General features: G+C 39.2%; 1 protein-coding gene across 4 annotated transcripts in view; it reads right to left on the bottom strand.

Moving 5' to 3' along the window:
• The window catches only part of col4a6 (collagen, type IV, alpha 6), a 149,753-nt gene that overhangs the window by 45,635 nt on the left and 86,982 nt on the right, over positions 1 to 17,136 (bottom strand). For all 4 annotated transcript variants that reach the window (XM_076881522.1, XM_076881524.1, XM_076881509.1 and 1 more), the window contains exon 4: positions 13,483 to 13,560. In XM_076881522.1, the coding sequence (XP_076737637.1) occupies positions 13,483 to 13,560 (78 nt within the window). The remainder of the gene's footprint in view (positions 1 to 13,482; positions 13,561 to 17,136) is intronic.

A 17,136-nucleotide genomic window follows, 5' to 3' on the forward strand; every position in this document is an offset into this window, starting at 1 on the left:
AAGTATTGTAGATAATCAGGTTTGGCTTAAAAACTAATTACAGTAATCAGTGTTGAATTATCTGGTAGGTCGAGACAAATGGAAAATGAAAGAAGAGGAATTTTGTGCTTAAATACTTCAGTTCACTGCAGTATTGCAGTTGCAATAAGCTAAAGTGGATAACAGTAATCCTGTTCTGAGAAAATAGTCTCAACTACACCCCTTTCTCATGATACCATCTTATTTTGACCTTTGTGCTACATTACATTTTAAAGATAAATTATCACAGTGGCGTGTCGGCATCAGTTAACCCCTTAACGTTGTGTGTCATATTTAATGCATACAGCTTTTTTGCCAGTTTTTGGGACTTCGACATCATCGGTGTGAATTTTCCCCCTGAAAAACCTACATAAATTGCACAATACATTTTTAAGCAATTGGAAGAAAAAAAAACAAATATAGAAATATAGCAAATATAATACAAATTAAATGTCATATATGAAAATTGAAATGTGATTTATTTTTAAACAATAAAAAAAATAAAGTTAAATATACACTATTTTAAAAAACCAAACAAATTTTCTGGCAATTATTTCATGATTCAGGCTTTAAAGGGTTAAAAAAAGAGTAAAAAGAAAAGGTTAAAGGTTAAAAAGCATTCAAAGATAAAAAACATGGGTGAAAATCATACAAACTGTAAGCAACAAATGAATCCTGTTGTATCAGCAAAAACAAGACAAGTTATACCAATCAAACATCCCAAAACTAAAGGTGGATTAGCTACGAGTGGAAAAAATGTCAGCTTTCCTGTTTTATTTAGGAGAGTGTTTCATGAATTTGACCATTTTAACAAGTTTCTGTTTAAATTATAAGTAAATTTGCAGAATTGTTTTTTTTTTTTTAGTAATAAATGTGTTTTCCACACTGCTGTGTTAAGTGAACATGAGGAGTTTAGGTTGCAAACACCTAACTGCGTTAATATTGAGTATCAGTTCAAACAAATGAATGTTGATTTTTTTCTTAATCTCATTGTTGGCATCACAAAGGAAATGCTGTCCCGTCGCGGCAGATGGCCCCGCCCCTCCCTGGGCCAGGTTCTGTTGGAGGTTTCTTCCTGTTTAAAGGGAGTTTTTCCTTCCCACTGTCACCAGGTGCCCTTGCTCAAAGGGAGTTGTCTTAATGTTGGGATTTTCTCTCTATTACTGTAGGCTTTTTACCTTACAATATAAAGTGCCTTGAGGTGACTTTTGTTGTGATGTGGTGCTACATAAATGAACTTTAATTGAATTGAACTGAATTTAAGAGAAGGCAAAAACTTTTGAGCTGAGGTCCATTAAAGTAGGGACCTCAGCTTAAACGTGCTTAAACGTGCTGACTTCAGATGCAAACATTGCGCCTATAGAAGTAATCTAGTATTCACTTCTGTTCTTTGAATCTGGTTTCATAACATTTTTGCTGAATTGTGTCATAGAAACTGTCACTAAAGCTTCTGAAAGTCTGGATTACAGACCAACCTAAAGGTCCAACCACCTCATCCAAATCATATCTGCTCTAATGACGGCTGAGATATCCAAGAATGCACTTTTTTCCGCTCTCTTTGGGATGCCAAACAAGTCTAAAGCTTGATCAAAACAAGACATCACTCCAAATCTGGCCTCAGCGCTGTCCACTTGGTCATATCGAATGATCCAAAACGCTAGAAACAGCCAGACTTTTACTTTGAAGGAATTTTCAATTCCCCTTTACAGAGGCTCTTAATTATGTGAATAAGAAGTTGAGGAATTAAGTGAGTCCTCATGGTTTAGATTCCTTCTTTCCTTACAACATACCAGAAAGTTGCAGAAGAAGGGAACGAGAATGTTTTACACTTGGAGATAAAAGCAAACAACTCAAATCCAGTCAAGCCTGTCACACGTCTCCACATTGATTATAAAAAACCTTATTTTCCTTAACTTCAAACACATAATATGTCCATATGTCTACGCTGCTCTTCCAGGGAGTGCAGGAGCTTCCTCCCCTCCCTCCCTGTTTCTCAGCAGCATCTACCCTTACTGCACAAAGAGATCACTTCTGATTGGATCAGTTCCAAACTGCCTTTCTGTACAATTAATTCATTAGTTCTAATTAAATGTCACATTTTCATCTCGTTTTGAATCGTTGACTAGTGTCAGTACATTTCATCATAGTTTTCGTGACGTGGGTTGCCACTGGCGGGGCAGCTCTAGTAGGTGTGATGCGTCGGTGGTCGAGCGTGTTCGTCCATAGGCCGTTTGCTGTTCTTTGTTTGGTTAAGCTTTTGAATTGTTCGGCTTGCCTCAGATTAAAAGTGTGCATGACAAAAAGCTGAGGCGCATCCTTGTGCGAAGACGAGCTTCATCCAGCTGTGTTTAGTTAGGCTGGGATTGAGATTCCTGCAGAGCTCTCTGCTAATGTGCATATTTTCTATATTAGAGCGTATCTGTGTGTGTCTCCATCAGCAGTGTGGGACATATCTCCTCCACGTATCTCCTCTCTGCTCCTTCAAAACAAGAGCCCTAAGAGGAGAAACAACAGCAGAGGCCCCTCTACTCCCATGCGATACCATCTGACGCCCACCCAAAGTGCAGCGAGGAGTCAGCGAGGTCTAAATCAAAGCAGCAAGAGCAACATATTTGCTTTTAATCGTGCTTATTTTAAAGCAGTACTCAATGTATGAGACACGCAGTGCGAGCGGATTAAGAAATACCACACACATGCTCAGACATAATTGCATGTTCTGTATTTCTGGGTGACATATTTCGTCTTGCCCTTTAAATTGATGAGCTTCTGCATGTTTAACAGGGTCTCACTGAGTTTATGCTTAACAAGAAGGGCACGGCAGCTCTGAGAATAAAATGTCATAAATGACAGTTTGCATTTATGTGGAATTGTCATAAAACAACTTTGCTGTCATCACTTTAAATCACAAGAGCCTATAAAATCAGTAATAATCAGGTTTGCACATTCCTGCACGTGTTGACCTTTGTTTGAGTGTGTTTGTGTGCTTAGACTTAGATCGCCCAGGTATTTAATTCCTACTTTGTACAGAAAAGGGAGCAGTGAGGATAAACTACAGAGATCTGGCCTCTGGATCTTTTACTCAACACTTATTTTTTATTCAGTTTAATTCTTTAATTTTGTTTGAGTTAAATAAATAGGATTGCAGCTAGTATTAGACATATAAAATGAAAGTTTAATGTCTAAAAACTAGAAAAAAATGTAACTTTTTGGGACTAAGAAGTATATGTATCCAATGAGACACATTAGAAGTAATGTACAAATAATTTTGCACTTTAGTCGTGTTGTGATGATTATTTCAGGTTTGCTGTTTAGATTGTGATTCGTCCATATAAGTAACGTGGTTCCCAGTGTTTGGGTAAAGATTTGCCTTATAGCAGACTGCAACTGAGACTCCTGTAGCTTCGGTCAGTGTTCAGGTTAAGAGTTTATCTCCTGCTATCACAGTGCTCCTGTGACTGTGCGACTAATGGGGCACAAAAACACAACACATTATTTTGTCTAATAAATAATGTTAATATTGAGTAGAAGTGTTGTTAACACTCAGGGCAGTCTTCTGTTTTTGCTTTTGTAATACATTTTGATAAAATAAAGTTGTATTAAGTTGGTGTAAAATGTATTAAAAATGACGTATGACTCCTTTACTTTCAGGGGCGATTGTGGCTCAAGAGTTGGGAGTTCGCCTTGTAATCGGAAGGTTGCCGGTTCGAGCCCCGGCTTGGACAGTCTCAGTCGTTGTGTCCTTGGGCAAGACACTTCACCCGTTGCCTACTGGTGGTGGTCAGAGGGCCCGGTGGCGCCAGTGTCCGGCAGCCTCGCCTCTGTCAGTGCGCCCCAGGGTGGCTGTGGCTACAATGTAGCTTGCCATCACCAGTGTGTGAATGTGTGGATGACTGGATATGTAAAGCGCTTTGGGGTCCTTAGGGACTAGTAAAGCGCGATATAAATACAGGCCATTTACCATACTGGGTTCTTCTCTTTTATCTTTTTTGCACACATAAGCAACTTAATAAAACTCAACTCTTCATTCGGCATTACTTCATTTAAAACCAGCTTCTGTAACTTTAAGCTCGACCAAACACAACTTATGTACACACAATATAACTCTGCTGCACTTGATTTTCTAATCAACACTAATGTGAATGTCGTTAAACTTCATACGATACTGGAACACATGAACGTTTTCCATCTGGAAGGCTGTATATTTTGCAGAACTAGCAAGTGTAACAATCTTAAGTTTTGGTTAAAAATACTTTGCCTTGCTGTTTCTTTATTACTTTAGCTGTATACACATTCTGCTATCAGGACCAGTGACAGGTGCACCGCCTTGCACACGAACACTTCAGTATACCCACTCTTACACCTGTCATAACTCAGCTTTAACAGGAAGCAGAATTAAATACACATACACACAAAATAAGTCTTAGATAAAATGATATAAAACAATTTTTAAAAAAAGCATCAGTTATCGTGTGTTTAGTAGAAAATGCCAAAACTGTATCACCACATGTTATCAGATGAGCCCTTCTGAACTAAACAAACTCCCTTTTCCGAGGAAAATCCCCCACACACTAAATGTAGACTTGTTGTAAATTTCACTTCCTGAACATGCCATATGAGGGCAGTAGAGTGCACTGAGATAATGCACTTTGATAAAGAAGGTCTTTAAACCTTGTGTCCAAGTCTGTCTTTAAGATTTAACACGAAACAACAATAATAAAATATTCAAAGTCTGAAGAAGATGAGAAGATGAAGAAGGAGTGACAGAAAACAGGCTGCAGAGGTCAGGGAAGTAACTTTTCTGAACACACACATGAAAACACACACACGCACGCACACTTGTCTCTTTGTGTCTGTGAGTCTGTGATCCTGGTGCCCCTGACCTTCTGCTCTTTTCTAGTCTTTGTGGTGGCTATGACCTTTGACCTTTTTTAGAGTAAAGGCTGCCTCTTCTTGGGGAGTGGAGGGGCTATGAGTGTCAGGTGTTCGTGTGTTTGAATAAAGTGATTCAAGGCGAGGCGCAGGTTCAAAGCTCTCATTTCAACTCCGACTGACAGACGAGTAAGGCGGGGTTTTGTACGTTGAGATATTCTTGACAATGGGAGCCAAAATGGCCCCTTTACCACTATTTTACAAGTGTGTGTGTGTGTGTGTGTGTGTGTGTGTGTGTGTGTGTGTGTGTGTGTGTGTGTAAGATGAAGCCTAAACAAAGTGTGTCCTTATCTTTTCTGAAGGTAAAGGCCTCAGGGAGCCTTTCATCGAGCGGCCTCATAGGGGATTCATCCTACCGTGACACACATCTACTATCCCTATGCCTTCATCTCACTTTAGCCGAGGTAGACGCTCTACCTTCCTCTACATTCATCCTTTATCCCTGCCCCCTTTTTGTTGTCTGTCTCCATGCGAGACAGAGAGTGTGTCTGTTTCTTTTCTCCTGAACAGAGTTTCAAATTTGGCGCAGTCTGTCAGGACTGACAGACACTGAAAGACAAATTCATTTGAACCAACTTGAAGAAAAAAAAATTTGCATGTTAGAGGCTTCAAATAAGCACCTTTGCCAGCCTTGGCAAGCCAACAGCATAAAAAAACAAATACATCCATCATTTAAAGTTGCACCATGCCCATCCTTAAAACTGATAACTGGAATCAGCTGTTAATAACCGCAGATAAAAGGATAACGATTGAGAAACAATAACGTATCTGCCAACCTTTTCTAGGCCATCAATTGAAGGGCTTATCAAGCAAGTGTGCAGCCCTTACGATCAGCTTACACTACCGTTAGTAACATTTACAAGATGCTCACAGGAAAATATCCAAAATAGGAGCATCTGCACTGGGAAGGTACTTCTTGAGAACCTCTAACACTATGCAATAGTTGCTACATGTACAACCAATTCACTTAAAGACCAAGACCGAACTAACCAGCATGATTATGGCACAAGTCAAACACATATGTACTTGAGTCAATGCTGAGGTCTCACCTCATTAGGTTAGATCGTGTCAAACGCGAGGCGGTTTCATATGTCAGTTACTAACAGTCTGTCGGTATGTGGGAGTCGAATCTTCTCAAAATTGTCCAGGCCTTAAACCTCATGTGTGTTCTCACTAGTCGTAGTAAATCCATAAAAATAAGGATTTATGGAAATACTGAATAAAAACTTGCTTCCTTGAAATAGACTACATTTACAGTTCAGAATTTAATATTACATAAAATAAACTATATACAAAGTGTCTTCAAGCTTCTTGCTTGAAACCATTCATACTACACAGAGTAATTAAGCAATAAACAATTAAACTGAAATGTTTTTCATGGTTTTCTCTTTCTACTATAGAAATGTCGTTTTTTTAAAACAGTTACAGTTAAAAAACTGGACAGTCTGGGCAATGAGCTACCAGAACCTTCTCTGTCATCTTAAATATTCATGTCTTTTTATTTATTGATTCCCTGTTGTGGGTATGAAACCTCAAAGAATGATAAGTTTGTTTAGCTTTAGGGGGGGGGGGTGTATGTTAGTAAAGTCACCTCATCTCATGCTGTCATGCTGATGCAAGAATGAATATCTCAGCTTGTGCTGCATCACTTCTGAGCATCAGTCTCTTTGCAAGACTCCTCATTTAAGCTAAATAACCCAATCACCCGGCTGCAGGTAGGAGGTGGCTGGACCTGACTGTAGCACCAGTGAGACGCCTTCAATAGCATCAGCCTCTGCAGTCTTTCTCTTGAGTGAGCCACTCACATATTGCAGCTGACAGTGTGAAGAGCTTCACTCCAGCACGACACAGAAAATGTTGAGCTGACCCCTCTGGACCCTCGGCAAAATCAGGAAGTCTTTTCCCCTCTGTCTCTGTTTCTGATCAGCACAGATAAAGGCCTGACAAAATTAAATAAAACACATGCTTCCTGATCTTTCTTTAATTTGAAAAGCCCAACCAAACCATCCTGTCGTCCCCAGGGCTGCCCTTTGACCCTCGAGGTTCACCCAGTTGGAGAGGATGTTTTTGGACTTAATAGATCCATGTTAAATCCACCGAACAAAAAACATCACGGAAACATGTGAACACAAGATTTCAAACACTTCTGCTCTGTATCCTCTCAGAGCCTCAGGACTTTTTAAGTGGAAGAAAAACTGAAGCCGTCGCGCAAATCTAATGAAACTAAAAACTAAAACATCAGTGTGTTATGTAATGCCACATATAAAAGCCTCTTTATCCTTTCTAAGTTTGCGAAGCTGACAGGGAAGACATATTTGGTTGTTTTTTTTGTACTTGTTTTTCTTTATTACCAGATGTCTGCTACATGCCACATTTATTTGCTGATGATTATTCTATTGATATTTTTACGCCCAGGCATGCTGGCTCTGCCCACTGTTCCAGGTAAAGTGCCCTCAAGTGCTGTTCGCACAGATGTGGGTAGGTATGAGCCAAAAAAATTGTCATGGGAAAACACGAACAACAAATGCAAGTATCACAAATATTTAAAAGGTCAACGACTGATATACACCCAACACATTTTTTTAATGAGACGCTGTACATCACACGTTCTAAAACGAGTGATTTACTGAATGAGGGGAACTTCCAAAGACTTACAGAAAGAAAAAAGGGATAACCAAACTAATTTTATTAATAAAGTCAGTGTAAAGTTTTTGTCTTTCTGGATGTTTGGAGGGAGAAATTGGGGAAAGTGCAGGAATAATAACCTCATATTAAAGCAGTTCGATCATTTAGTCTTCATCGTTTGTGTAAAATAAGAAGCCATTCATGTTGTCATAGTTTAGATGCCATGGCTCTAAAGCCATCAAAACTTGGCCAAACTTACATGTAGCTAGGTAACATGATTAGCACTTGGGTGACTGAATCCCAAATATAATAACAGTCGGCGTTTTAATAATAATTTGCTGCTGCAAATCTGGAACTTCCCACACTGCAGACTACATTTAAGTGGGGCTTACTTAGTCAAGAAGATAGTTACACTTAATCAAAAATAAGCAGTTTCACCTCTACTGAACAACAGGTGAAAACATAAAAGAAACTCAACAATAACAAGCTAAGGAAAATTTAAAAAAAGATTGCTCTACTTCATCTGTTTCACCACTTTGAGCACTTATGCTACCACTGAACAGAGCCACGCTAAACCTATGCATTTCCCTCATTTCCACCAGCTCTTCTTAGCTGTAGCTTCACATATATTATAAGAGATTCTACTGGTCTCTATATTCAACTCCCAACATGTGCCACAGCACAGCAAAAAACCACCAAAGAATTGCAGCAGTGCTGCGCTCTGGTGTTTCTAATCACTGTCTGCATATCTGTGTTCAAACTGTAGTTTTTTGAATAGTTTCTCATAGATAAAATGCAAATAAAACCTCATCTAGCAAACCTCTCAGTTATAAGGTGATGCTGGCAACTTTTCCATTTTCTCGTGTTAATTTCAAAGTTTTAGGAATCATAAAAAAATGTAATGAAACTGAAAACTTGTCCTTTTGGCCTGGTTTTCATATGCTGTGTCACATATGTCACACTTTAAAATACAATGGGTTAGAGGATGTAATTTAACCGCTGTCATGTTTCTGCTTGTTAGTAATATAAACACTGTACCTGTATGTTTACAGTCCATTTATTAGCACAAGTATAACTGTATTGTAATGAATTGTATCTAGTTTGCACAAATGCAACTCAGTCCAACCCAGTATCACGGCACAGCGTGTAATAGACGCTGGTCCACCACCGTGTAGATGTCAAGCTTTGCCTCTCCAAAGCGTGAAACGGACATGCATGCTCAAGTTACAGTATCAGCAGGGGGAGGTAATACAAAGAAGGTATGAAGTACCTCCCAGGCTCCTTCTACGCTGGAAACAATTAAGCTTGGTGACTGATATGTATTTACATGTAAATGTGTTTTTGATGTCTCTTTAAATGTTTTCCCATGATTCTTCTCATGTTGGCTTCAAATAAAATATCCTCCTCTGGTGGTCGATCGGCCGATGTGTCTATTACCGCACGTCTAGTCTCTTCCGAAATCTTTTTCTTTTTTAAGTAACTGACCAAGAGTTATTAACTCCAGTCCAACATAAACAGCTCAGCTCTGCTCGTGAAGGCGGATCAATGTAGCGACACCAGCAGTAACATTGCAAACGTGGACATCACTATGCCGCTATGGTGTAGGTGGGATGTATGTGGATTCAATGAGGTGCTGTAAGCTAACACTACATCAGATGCAGCGTGCTGATGTGCAGCAGCTGTGGGCAAACTAAGGCAGCTTAAAGAGCAACTGATAAGAGATCGATGCATGGAAGAGTGATGGTTCGTGGTATGTTGTGCTTTTTCTCCACTATCAAAGTATCTGATAAATAGAGAGTGCTGCTTTTTCTTTGTGAGATGAACTCCTGATAAACCCCCTCATTTGTTCCGGTTCTTAGACGTCCTTGTGTCCAGATAGGAAATTTAAGAAAAACATAAAAGTTCCCCTTAAGGGTTCAAGAGCACATCTGCACAAAACATACGCGACAACATTTAAACGTTGTCAGTTACCCTCAACTATCTTTGATTCATATCAGCACATCCATTTTTTTACTATGTTAATAAAAGCTGACAAAGTTTCCAGCAGAAACAGCTCCGGGATGATAAACGCAATTCACGTCCGGCTGAAATCCTGACAGCGCCGGCTGACTGTTTCTCGTCCAAAGCAAACTTATCAAGAGGAAATCAGAGGAAGATATTTGACAGACTGTAGAAACATCTCACTGCTGTGTGTCTGGAGAGGCAGGGCTGTGACAGGAACTCGGGGAGAAGCCATTAAAGTGGGATTTACAAGGTAAAGAGCATTAGAGATGTCTTCAGGAGGATTTAGGGGGGCCTGCGAGGCTGCAGATGCAAGATAGCAGAACTTCCACTCGTCTTTAATATCGGGAAAGATCTTAAAACCCAATTAAAGATAATGATCTGTGAAATATTGAATATCTTTTTACTTGTCTGAATGTTTACATCATGTATGAGCGTGACGACGATCGATGCTGGGATACTGTTTTTAGAGTCCCACTGAGGCGGGAGTGTACTTAAACTCAAAACTGAGTCACAGTTCTGTGCAAAAGTCTTGAGCCAGCCCTCATTTCTTTATATTTTATTGGTCTAATGTGAACTTTAAAAACAACTTACTGATCACCAATAATTAAGTAATCCAGTTTATCTATTTTTCTGTTGTACTTGACTTTCAACATTCAACAGTATTTTTTGTTGTTTTTATTTTTCTGGACCATTAATGAAACCTGAAGGAATTCATCTGTCATTTCTAACCCAACGGCTCCCAAACTTTTTGTGCTTTAATTGAATTTAAACAATTCGTGGCTACAATAATAATAATTATATTTTACATTAAAAACACAATTTTAATTGTGGATGTTGCACATATTCCTCGATTAACCATTACAGAAACATTCAAAATCGATTACTAGTACAGTTAATTTAGGGCAGCTGTCACATAAACATTGCGTTTAGTTAGTGGTCTAATCATTTGTTAGACACTGTATACATGTACATACATAAATAACATTCACTGAAGGCAAAAACATAAATATGCTCCCTTAATTCCTTTATAGAGAAACAACCTTGAAAGCAAACAGCTAATGTTTAGGTCTGTGAGCACTGGTTTGCTTTAAGTTTAGAAACAGAGATTTAAAAACTTTCCTTTGTGGCATAACTCGAGTCTCCTTTAAACCTCGCTTTGTGTTCAACGCTTCAGCTGACAGAACCCAGTCGGGCGTCCGTTAACGGCCGTTATCGGGAGCATGCCTGAGCTCTCTGAGCTCTAACTACAAAAGTAAAACTGAAAAGAGACAAATGAGCACCTTCCCGCTCAAACGGCTCCCAACAGTAACAGTTAAAGACACAGCGGCTGTGTCATTTAGGCTTATCAGAGGGGCTGAGCAGAGGTAGGTGGCATTACCTGAGCTGTATCATTTACCTACATTTACCTACGGGTAAGGCGACACTCGTCACCATGTTATTTACCTAAAGTGGTGTACAGTTAGCAGGCAGTAAGTGTAGGGCTGCTGTGTCAGACAGTAATTGCTGTTTGGATAAAGGCTGAAAGAGACCGAGCTCACAGTTAGTCTGGCTTTAGTCAGGACGTCTAAGCAGGGATTTAATTTTGGAAATGATCTAATAATAATTTGCTGTTTTATTGAAGAGCACGATTCACTGATTTACATAAGAAAAACAGGGCTATTTTAGATAAGCAGCAACAACCAAATCCTGTTTATTTATACTAAAAGGATTTTTGCTGCGTTTCACTATTTAATATTTGGATTATGCTCACTGATTTGCACTCACACTCACACCTGTGGACAATTTAGACTCACCGATTAACCCAACACGACTACATCTATGTCTTTGGGCTGTGGGAGGAAGCAAGAGTACCTGGAGACGACCTCTGCAGAAGAGGATGGATGGATGGATTTATGGATTTTTGGATGGATAGATCGACTGTTTTTTTCATGCTTCATTTAAAGGGTAATACCGGTGGCCTCACCCATCAACAACCCAGTTTGTAGCCCGAGAGGGAAAAATCCAAGGATAAATAGGATTTTTCTGAGGAATAAAAAAAAGTTTAAAAGAATGACACTTTCACTTCGTTCTAGTGCACTTTCAGTTACTGATTTGGAACAAAGTAAAGCTCAAAGAGCAGTGACAAGAGTGTAAGATTTAAAAAGCAGGGTAAAATAGTGTGTAATCCTCAAACAGCGCTCATAGGCGTGGTTCTGCTGTTTTCTAAGCAGTTCATTTCAATGTTAACCACAAAAAAACCCCAAAAAAAAACAATTGGCAGAAAACTGTCGCAAACATGAGTAAATCAGTTTGTGCTCTTCATTTAAATATTCCCTGTTTCATAAAATGAGAACTCTCAGAAATATATATGTAACAGGCTCCCATTTCTTACATTAATCTTATGACTTCGCTCTCTTTGTGTACTGTTTTTTTTTTTTTTAACGCCGGCACTCGGTCGATTCTGACTCAAAAGCAACATTTAAAACTATGGCTGATGTTTTATTGCTGTAGCAACTGTGATTTACTCATTTTTAAATCTTGCTAATAAAGCAGCAGTTTGTATTGGAAGCATTAATATCGCCACCTTCTGTTGTTTTAGAGAGTTTGTGTTTGTTTGCAGCACTCGCCCGTCTGGCCCGATGATGCTGAAGCTGTTTTAAAACCTCGTACAGTAATTTATTAGAGACCAGCAGGATCACACTGACATTTAAAAGTTTCCTCTTAAATTCCAGCCATAAATCAGAGGAGTCAGCCGCTCTTTTGCTCGATACTGAAGTGCAAACAGATGACGGGTGATATATACTGTGCGTATGTGTCATCACCACTAATCAGTGAGCTGATTCCATCATATTCTGCCAGCCTTTGTTTGGATGTTATTGTTAATTTCATGGTAGCGGTGATGAGAAAATAAGTTCCTCGCCCGGAGCCACATGCTGTTTTGTGTTTACTCGTTGATTCGTCTTCTGGAGAAACCACATTTACAGCTATTGATGAGAACTGTCGGAGCTTGCATTACACAGTCTGATACAGGCGTCGCTTTGATACGTGTCAAATAGCGATAATGTTTCTGGGTGTTAATGTATGTAGCTGTACGATGGAGAGAGATAAGGCCTGGAACTGAAGCCTCGAGGTAATTATTCCTTAATTAAATGAAGGTAATGTACTTGTTTCCTCAGAGTAAAAACCATAATTAACTGAAACTTCAAAGAGGATCAGTGCAGTTATCAGTACAATAAACTCCTCTGTGTGACTGTAAAGCTGCCAGATAACAAAATTAAGATTAAGTAAGATAACGACGATGACTCTAGATGAATAAAGGAGTGTTTAATAGTTCCTAACATCGAGTGAACAACTGTGAAACTTGAAGTTGTTTTTTTCTTTTTGTAAAACTGTGCCAGAGTCTGCAGCCAGCCCTCATTTTGGATGCATAAACATATAGAAATGCAGTAGAGAAAAGGGAAAAAACACAGGCTCTACAATTTTAACAAGCTTGAAAGACAATATTTGGTGTGACCACCTTTATTCTTTAACACAGTCTGAGCTGTCTTAGGCATCTTATAATTTCTGATGATACTTTGATGTGTTCGTATTCCACCGATTTTAGAAAGACATACATCTTTCTCTAGAAGGAAAGTACAGAGAAATGTACATGTACATGAGCAACTTTAAAACTACTTTGTTGCAGGTTTTTAATAATAAAATTTTAAATATCTACTAATAAGAGTTTAGCTGAACTAAGAACTTCTTAGATCCATCAACTATCTGAGAAACTGGGTTCAACACAGACTTTGCTACCAAGTTGAAGTCTTTCAACAAGTTTCTCAGGTGTTGTTATTGGACTTAAACAAGTGAAGAGGACATGAAATGGAAAGCATTTCCCCAAACTCCAGAGGAGAGTACACAGTTGAAAACTTGTGAAATACTCACCCTGCTTCCTTTCTCTGGAAAGCACCTGCACCCTCTGCTGCAGTCCAAGCCGTCACATGGTTCATCAAACTTGCCACCCTGAAGAAATAAAAAGGTGACAAATTAGAAAGAAATTCTGGGAAATGCATGAGATATGCGATAGCTGTTCCAGATCAAACTTTCAGGTGTTTATCCAAAGTGGGCGAGACATCCTCTCCCTCCTTTTAGTGGAACTGTGGGGTATAAAAGTATGACACTGAACACGCCGCTGCAAGAGCACCACTTCAAACACCTTGATAAAAATATGGCAACAATCAAACACAGCAACGCAATGAGTAAACAACGCAATGAGTCACACCGACAATATCTGCTGCTGCTGCAGCTGCCAGACACTGACAAATTTGATGTAATTTTAAAAAGGTCAAAAGTTGTTAAGGTGGATTTAGAGAAGGCAGAGGTGCTTATTGATGAAGTGCAGGAATTTCTTTTATGTATTCTCCAAACACAATGTGTGCCATCACGTTCTGTATGGTGTTTATTATCCAGTTGCACTGTTGCACTTGTGACAAGTCCAAAACTGAACCAAGACTGCAGAACCAGTGATGGGGAAACCCTTCACCCTGCAGGGCGCCATCATAATGTCATTGTGACCGGTTTGCTTTCTCAGCCAGAGGCGAGGCTTCATATTTGGCAAATAAGAGAGTCTGTATTAGTGAATAAATGAAAGCTTTATGGATGAATCTAATCGTAATCCAACTTTGTTATTCGCTTAAATAACAAAACGTACCAATCGGCATGTTAAAGGCTTGGCTCATAAAGCTTCCTGAATTTATGCTGAATTGGGAGGATTCAAAGGTTCTCACAACATGAAATGCAAAGTGTGGTCGATGTTTTTAAAGAAGCGCGGCTCTGCATTTATCAGTTTTGCATGACTAATTATACTCCATAACTAACAGCCCATCATAATCAGAGTGGACTGCTTTTTCAAAGCATGACAAGGACACTGTGTGATACAGCTTCACACAACCTTTTTCTGATGGCCACCGAGCATTAAAGAAGGCCAGACTGTACTCTCTGTGACCTCAAACCTGAAAGTAACCCAACGTGACCGCAACTGTAATACAAACCAGCTTTAACCTCTTAAGCCCCGACGTCTAACCCATCTCCTGCCTTTTGCCCCCGTATCTGGGGGCGTTGGGGGTTAAGAGATTAAACCAGCATTCAAGTTACAATCTGAGATCTGATCTAATGTCAGCGTACAAATAAGCCTGAAACACTTTCAGTGAGAGAAACTTCCGATTCAACAGTTATTATTACTATTATTGCGCCATGTGACGGCACGCTAGGGTTGTGCTGATTCTCGGGATTGAGGATGGGAGGAGTTTGCCGATTTTTTATAACATTTGTTGGGTATTTTTCATTATTATTATGATTATTTTTTATCATGTGTATTAGGTAGTGATGGTATCAGTTGAGAGCTCACATGGTCAGGTTAAGTAGAAGAACTATCATACAACTAGCATGCAACTAAAAGTGCTGTTCATGGTTCTGAAACAGCAGCAGAGAGAAGCACATGTCAGCATAACTCAGCCAGTAAGAGAAGCAGCATGCTCACACAGAGTTCATACAGTAATGATGTCTGATGTGTGTGCATTGACTTCTTCCAAATGACTTTTGTGTTTTCTCATTTATCTGCACTCAACACAGGTTCAGTGTGCGTGACATTCGGCTACTGAAGCTCTAAAACACTCCTCTGGTGATCTGCATTTACAGGATCTGCATTTCTATATGAGATTCGGTCCTTATGGAAATTTTTTTAAATTATAATAGATAAAGTTTCATTTTAATGTTCAAGCAGCGGCCTCAACAAGCAATCTCACTTTAAAGTAGACCTTTTGTGTAAATTTCTAAATGACATATTTTTATTCTTGGAGTGCCCTAGAGTAGCTTTGCATGATTCACAGTTCAAACTGATCCCTCTTTATCTTATCTCGGTGCCTCGATGCAGTCCATTCTCTCTCTGAAACAAGCTGTTTTAGCTCCTGTCTCCTGAGACAACTTTCCTCTGATTGGCTGATGGTGTAGCTGGTGTGCCTAGGATGTCTTAAAGCTGTCTGAAACTGATCATTCAGAGCAGTCTAAAGCCTTTCAGGTCACAGGGATTACTTGTAATATGTAATATGAACATCCACTACTGGAACGGATTTCAAGCTCAAGAATATGAATCCTACATGAACTTACAAAAACTGAAACAAAGATCATGCAATACGAAACGCTGATAAACATCTTTTACTGCTTATAAATACTGAAGGAAAAGACGTTCAGATGCAGATTTACCTTCTAGAAAGGTGTAACTTCAACTCTTCAGTCATACACTTTGATTTTATTATATCTGTTACATATTAATGGTAAAAAATGAATTTGGTTTATATGTTGTAGTATCTGGAGAAATTTGCAGAAAAGCTCATAAAGTTTTATTCTTGACTTTAACTGTCTGACTTTTTGGGTCATCATCAGTCAAGACCCCAACCTTAACTCTTACTCTAATCCCATCCAATAAGAATATGTCACTTTCTATTTCTAGATTGCCTTGTCAAGGAACACAGATAACTTTTGCTCATGAAAAACTGTTCAGTTTTCCCAAAAAAGTCCAGTTTGCCTTTCTTCAAAATAAAGGGTTAGGGTTTTCAGTTGTAATGATGTGGACCTCAGAGGCAAGTTTATTTTTTATTCAGAGGGCCAAAAACTAAAAAAATCTTCACTACATGTCAGTTTGTTGGCACTGAACAACAATGCATCAGATGATAGAGACTCCCCGGTCATCACAGACCTGAACATGTCTATTTTGCAGCTTATAAACTCCAAGTGAACTGCAGATTAACCTTTTGGGTTCCATTCCTGAGATATCTATGGAACATCACACGGCTCTTTTGGAGTTTATAGGCCACCCAGAGAGAGACAGCGAGAGAGAGAGAGAACCTTTATAAGCTGACCCATGAGTCTTAAACTACACGAGGCTCTGTAAACTTCAAAAAACCCAAACACATCCATCCGTGCTTATGGATCCGATGATGAGATAGACGAAATCTGCGAGTGCTCGTATGGATCTCTGAATTTATTGATGATGCCTGAAATTTTGTCACCTGCTCAAATAAAGTGTTGCAGTCTTGATTGTTTCTGTGTGAACCCAAGAAAAAATGCTCTATATGAAACAGCTGTTTGAACCTCTCTCCAGGGTCAAACTCGAGGGTCTTGGCTGACATTTCACTGACTGCTCATGAAGAGGAGAGACGGATAGAAAGACGTCAGTTGACATCTGACGAAGATGAAGAGGACAGATGTGGATGAGGATATGTTGTGATGAGGTTTGAAAGTTTGCAGGGTGGAGCTTATGTGTTTTCTGTATTAGATCATATGACCCCAGACTGTGAGAGCAATAATCAAGGTTGAGGTTCGCTCAAAAGTTCCAATCCAAATGGCTTTAAAATTTCTTTGAGTATAAAACTAGAGAGATTCCTGGAATTAGGCATTTTTTTCTAGAAGACAAAGTTTATAAATATTTTTAGCAAAGAATATTAATAGAGAAGGACAGACCAAAGAATACTATTGGCAACTTCACCTGCTACAAGTACTACAACTGCTGCTGCTGCATTGTGTGATTGTAGAGAAAAAAAA

Source organism: Maylandia zebra, linkage group LG3 (assembly GCF_041146795.1).
Source record: "Maylandia zebra isolate NMK-2024a linkage group LG3, Mzebra_GT3a, whole genome shotgun sequence".
NCBI lineage: Eukaryota > Metazoa > Chordata > Actinopteri > Cichliformes > Cichlidae > Maylandia > Maylandia zebra.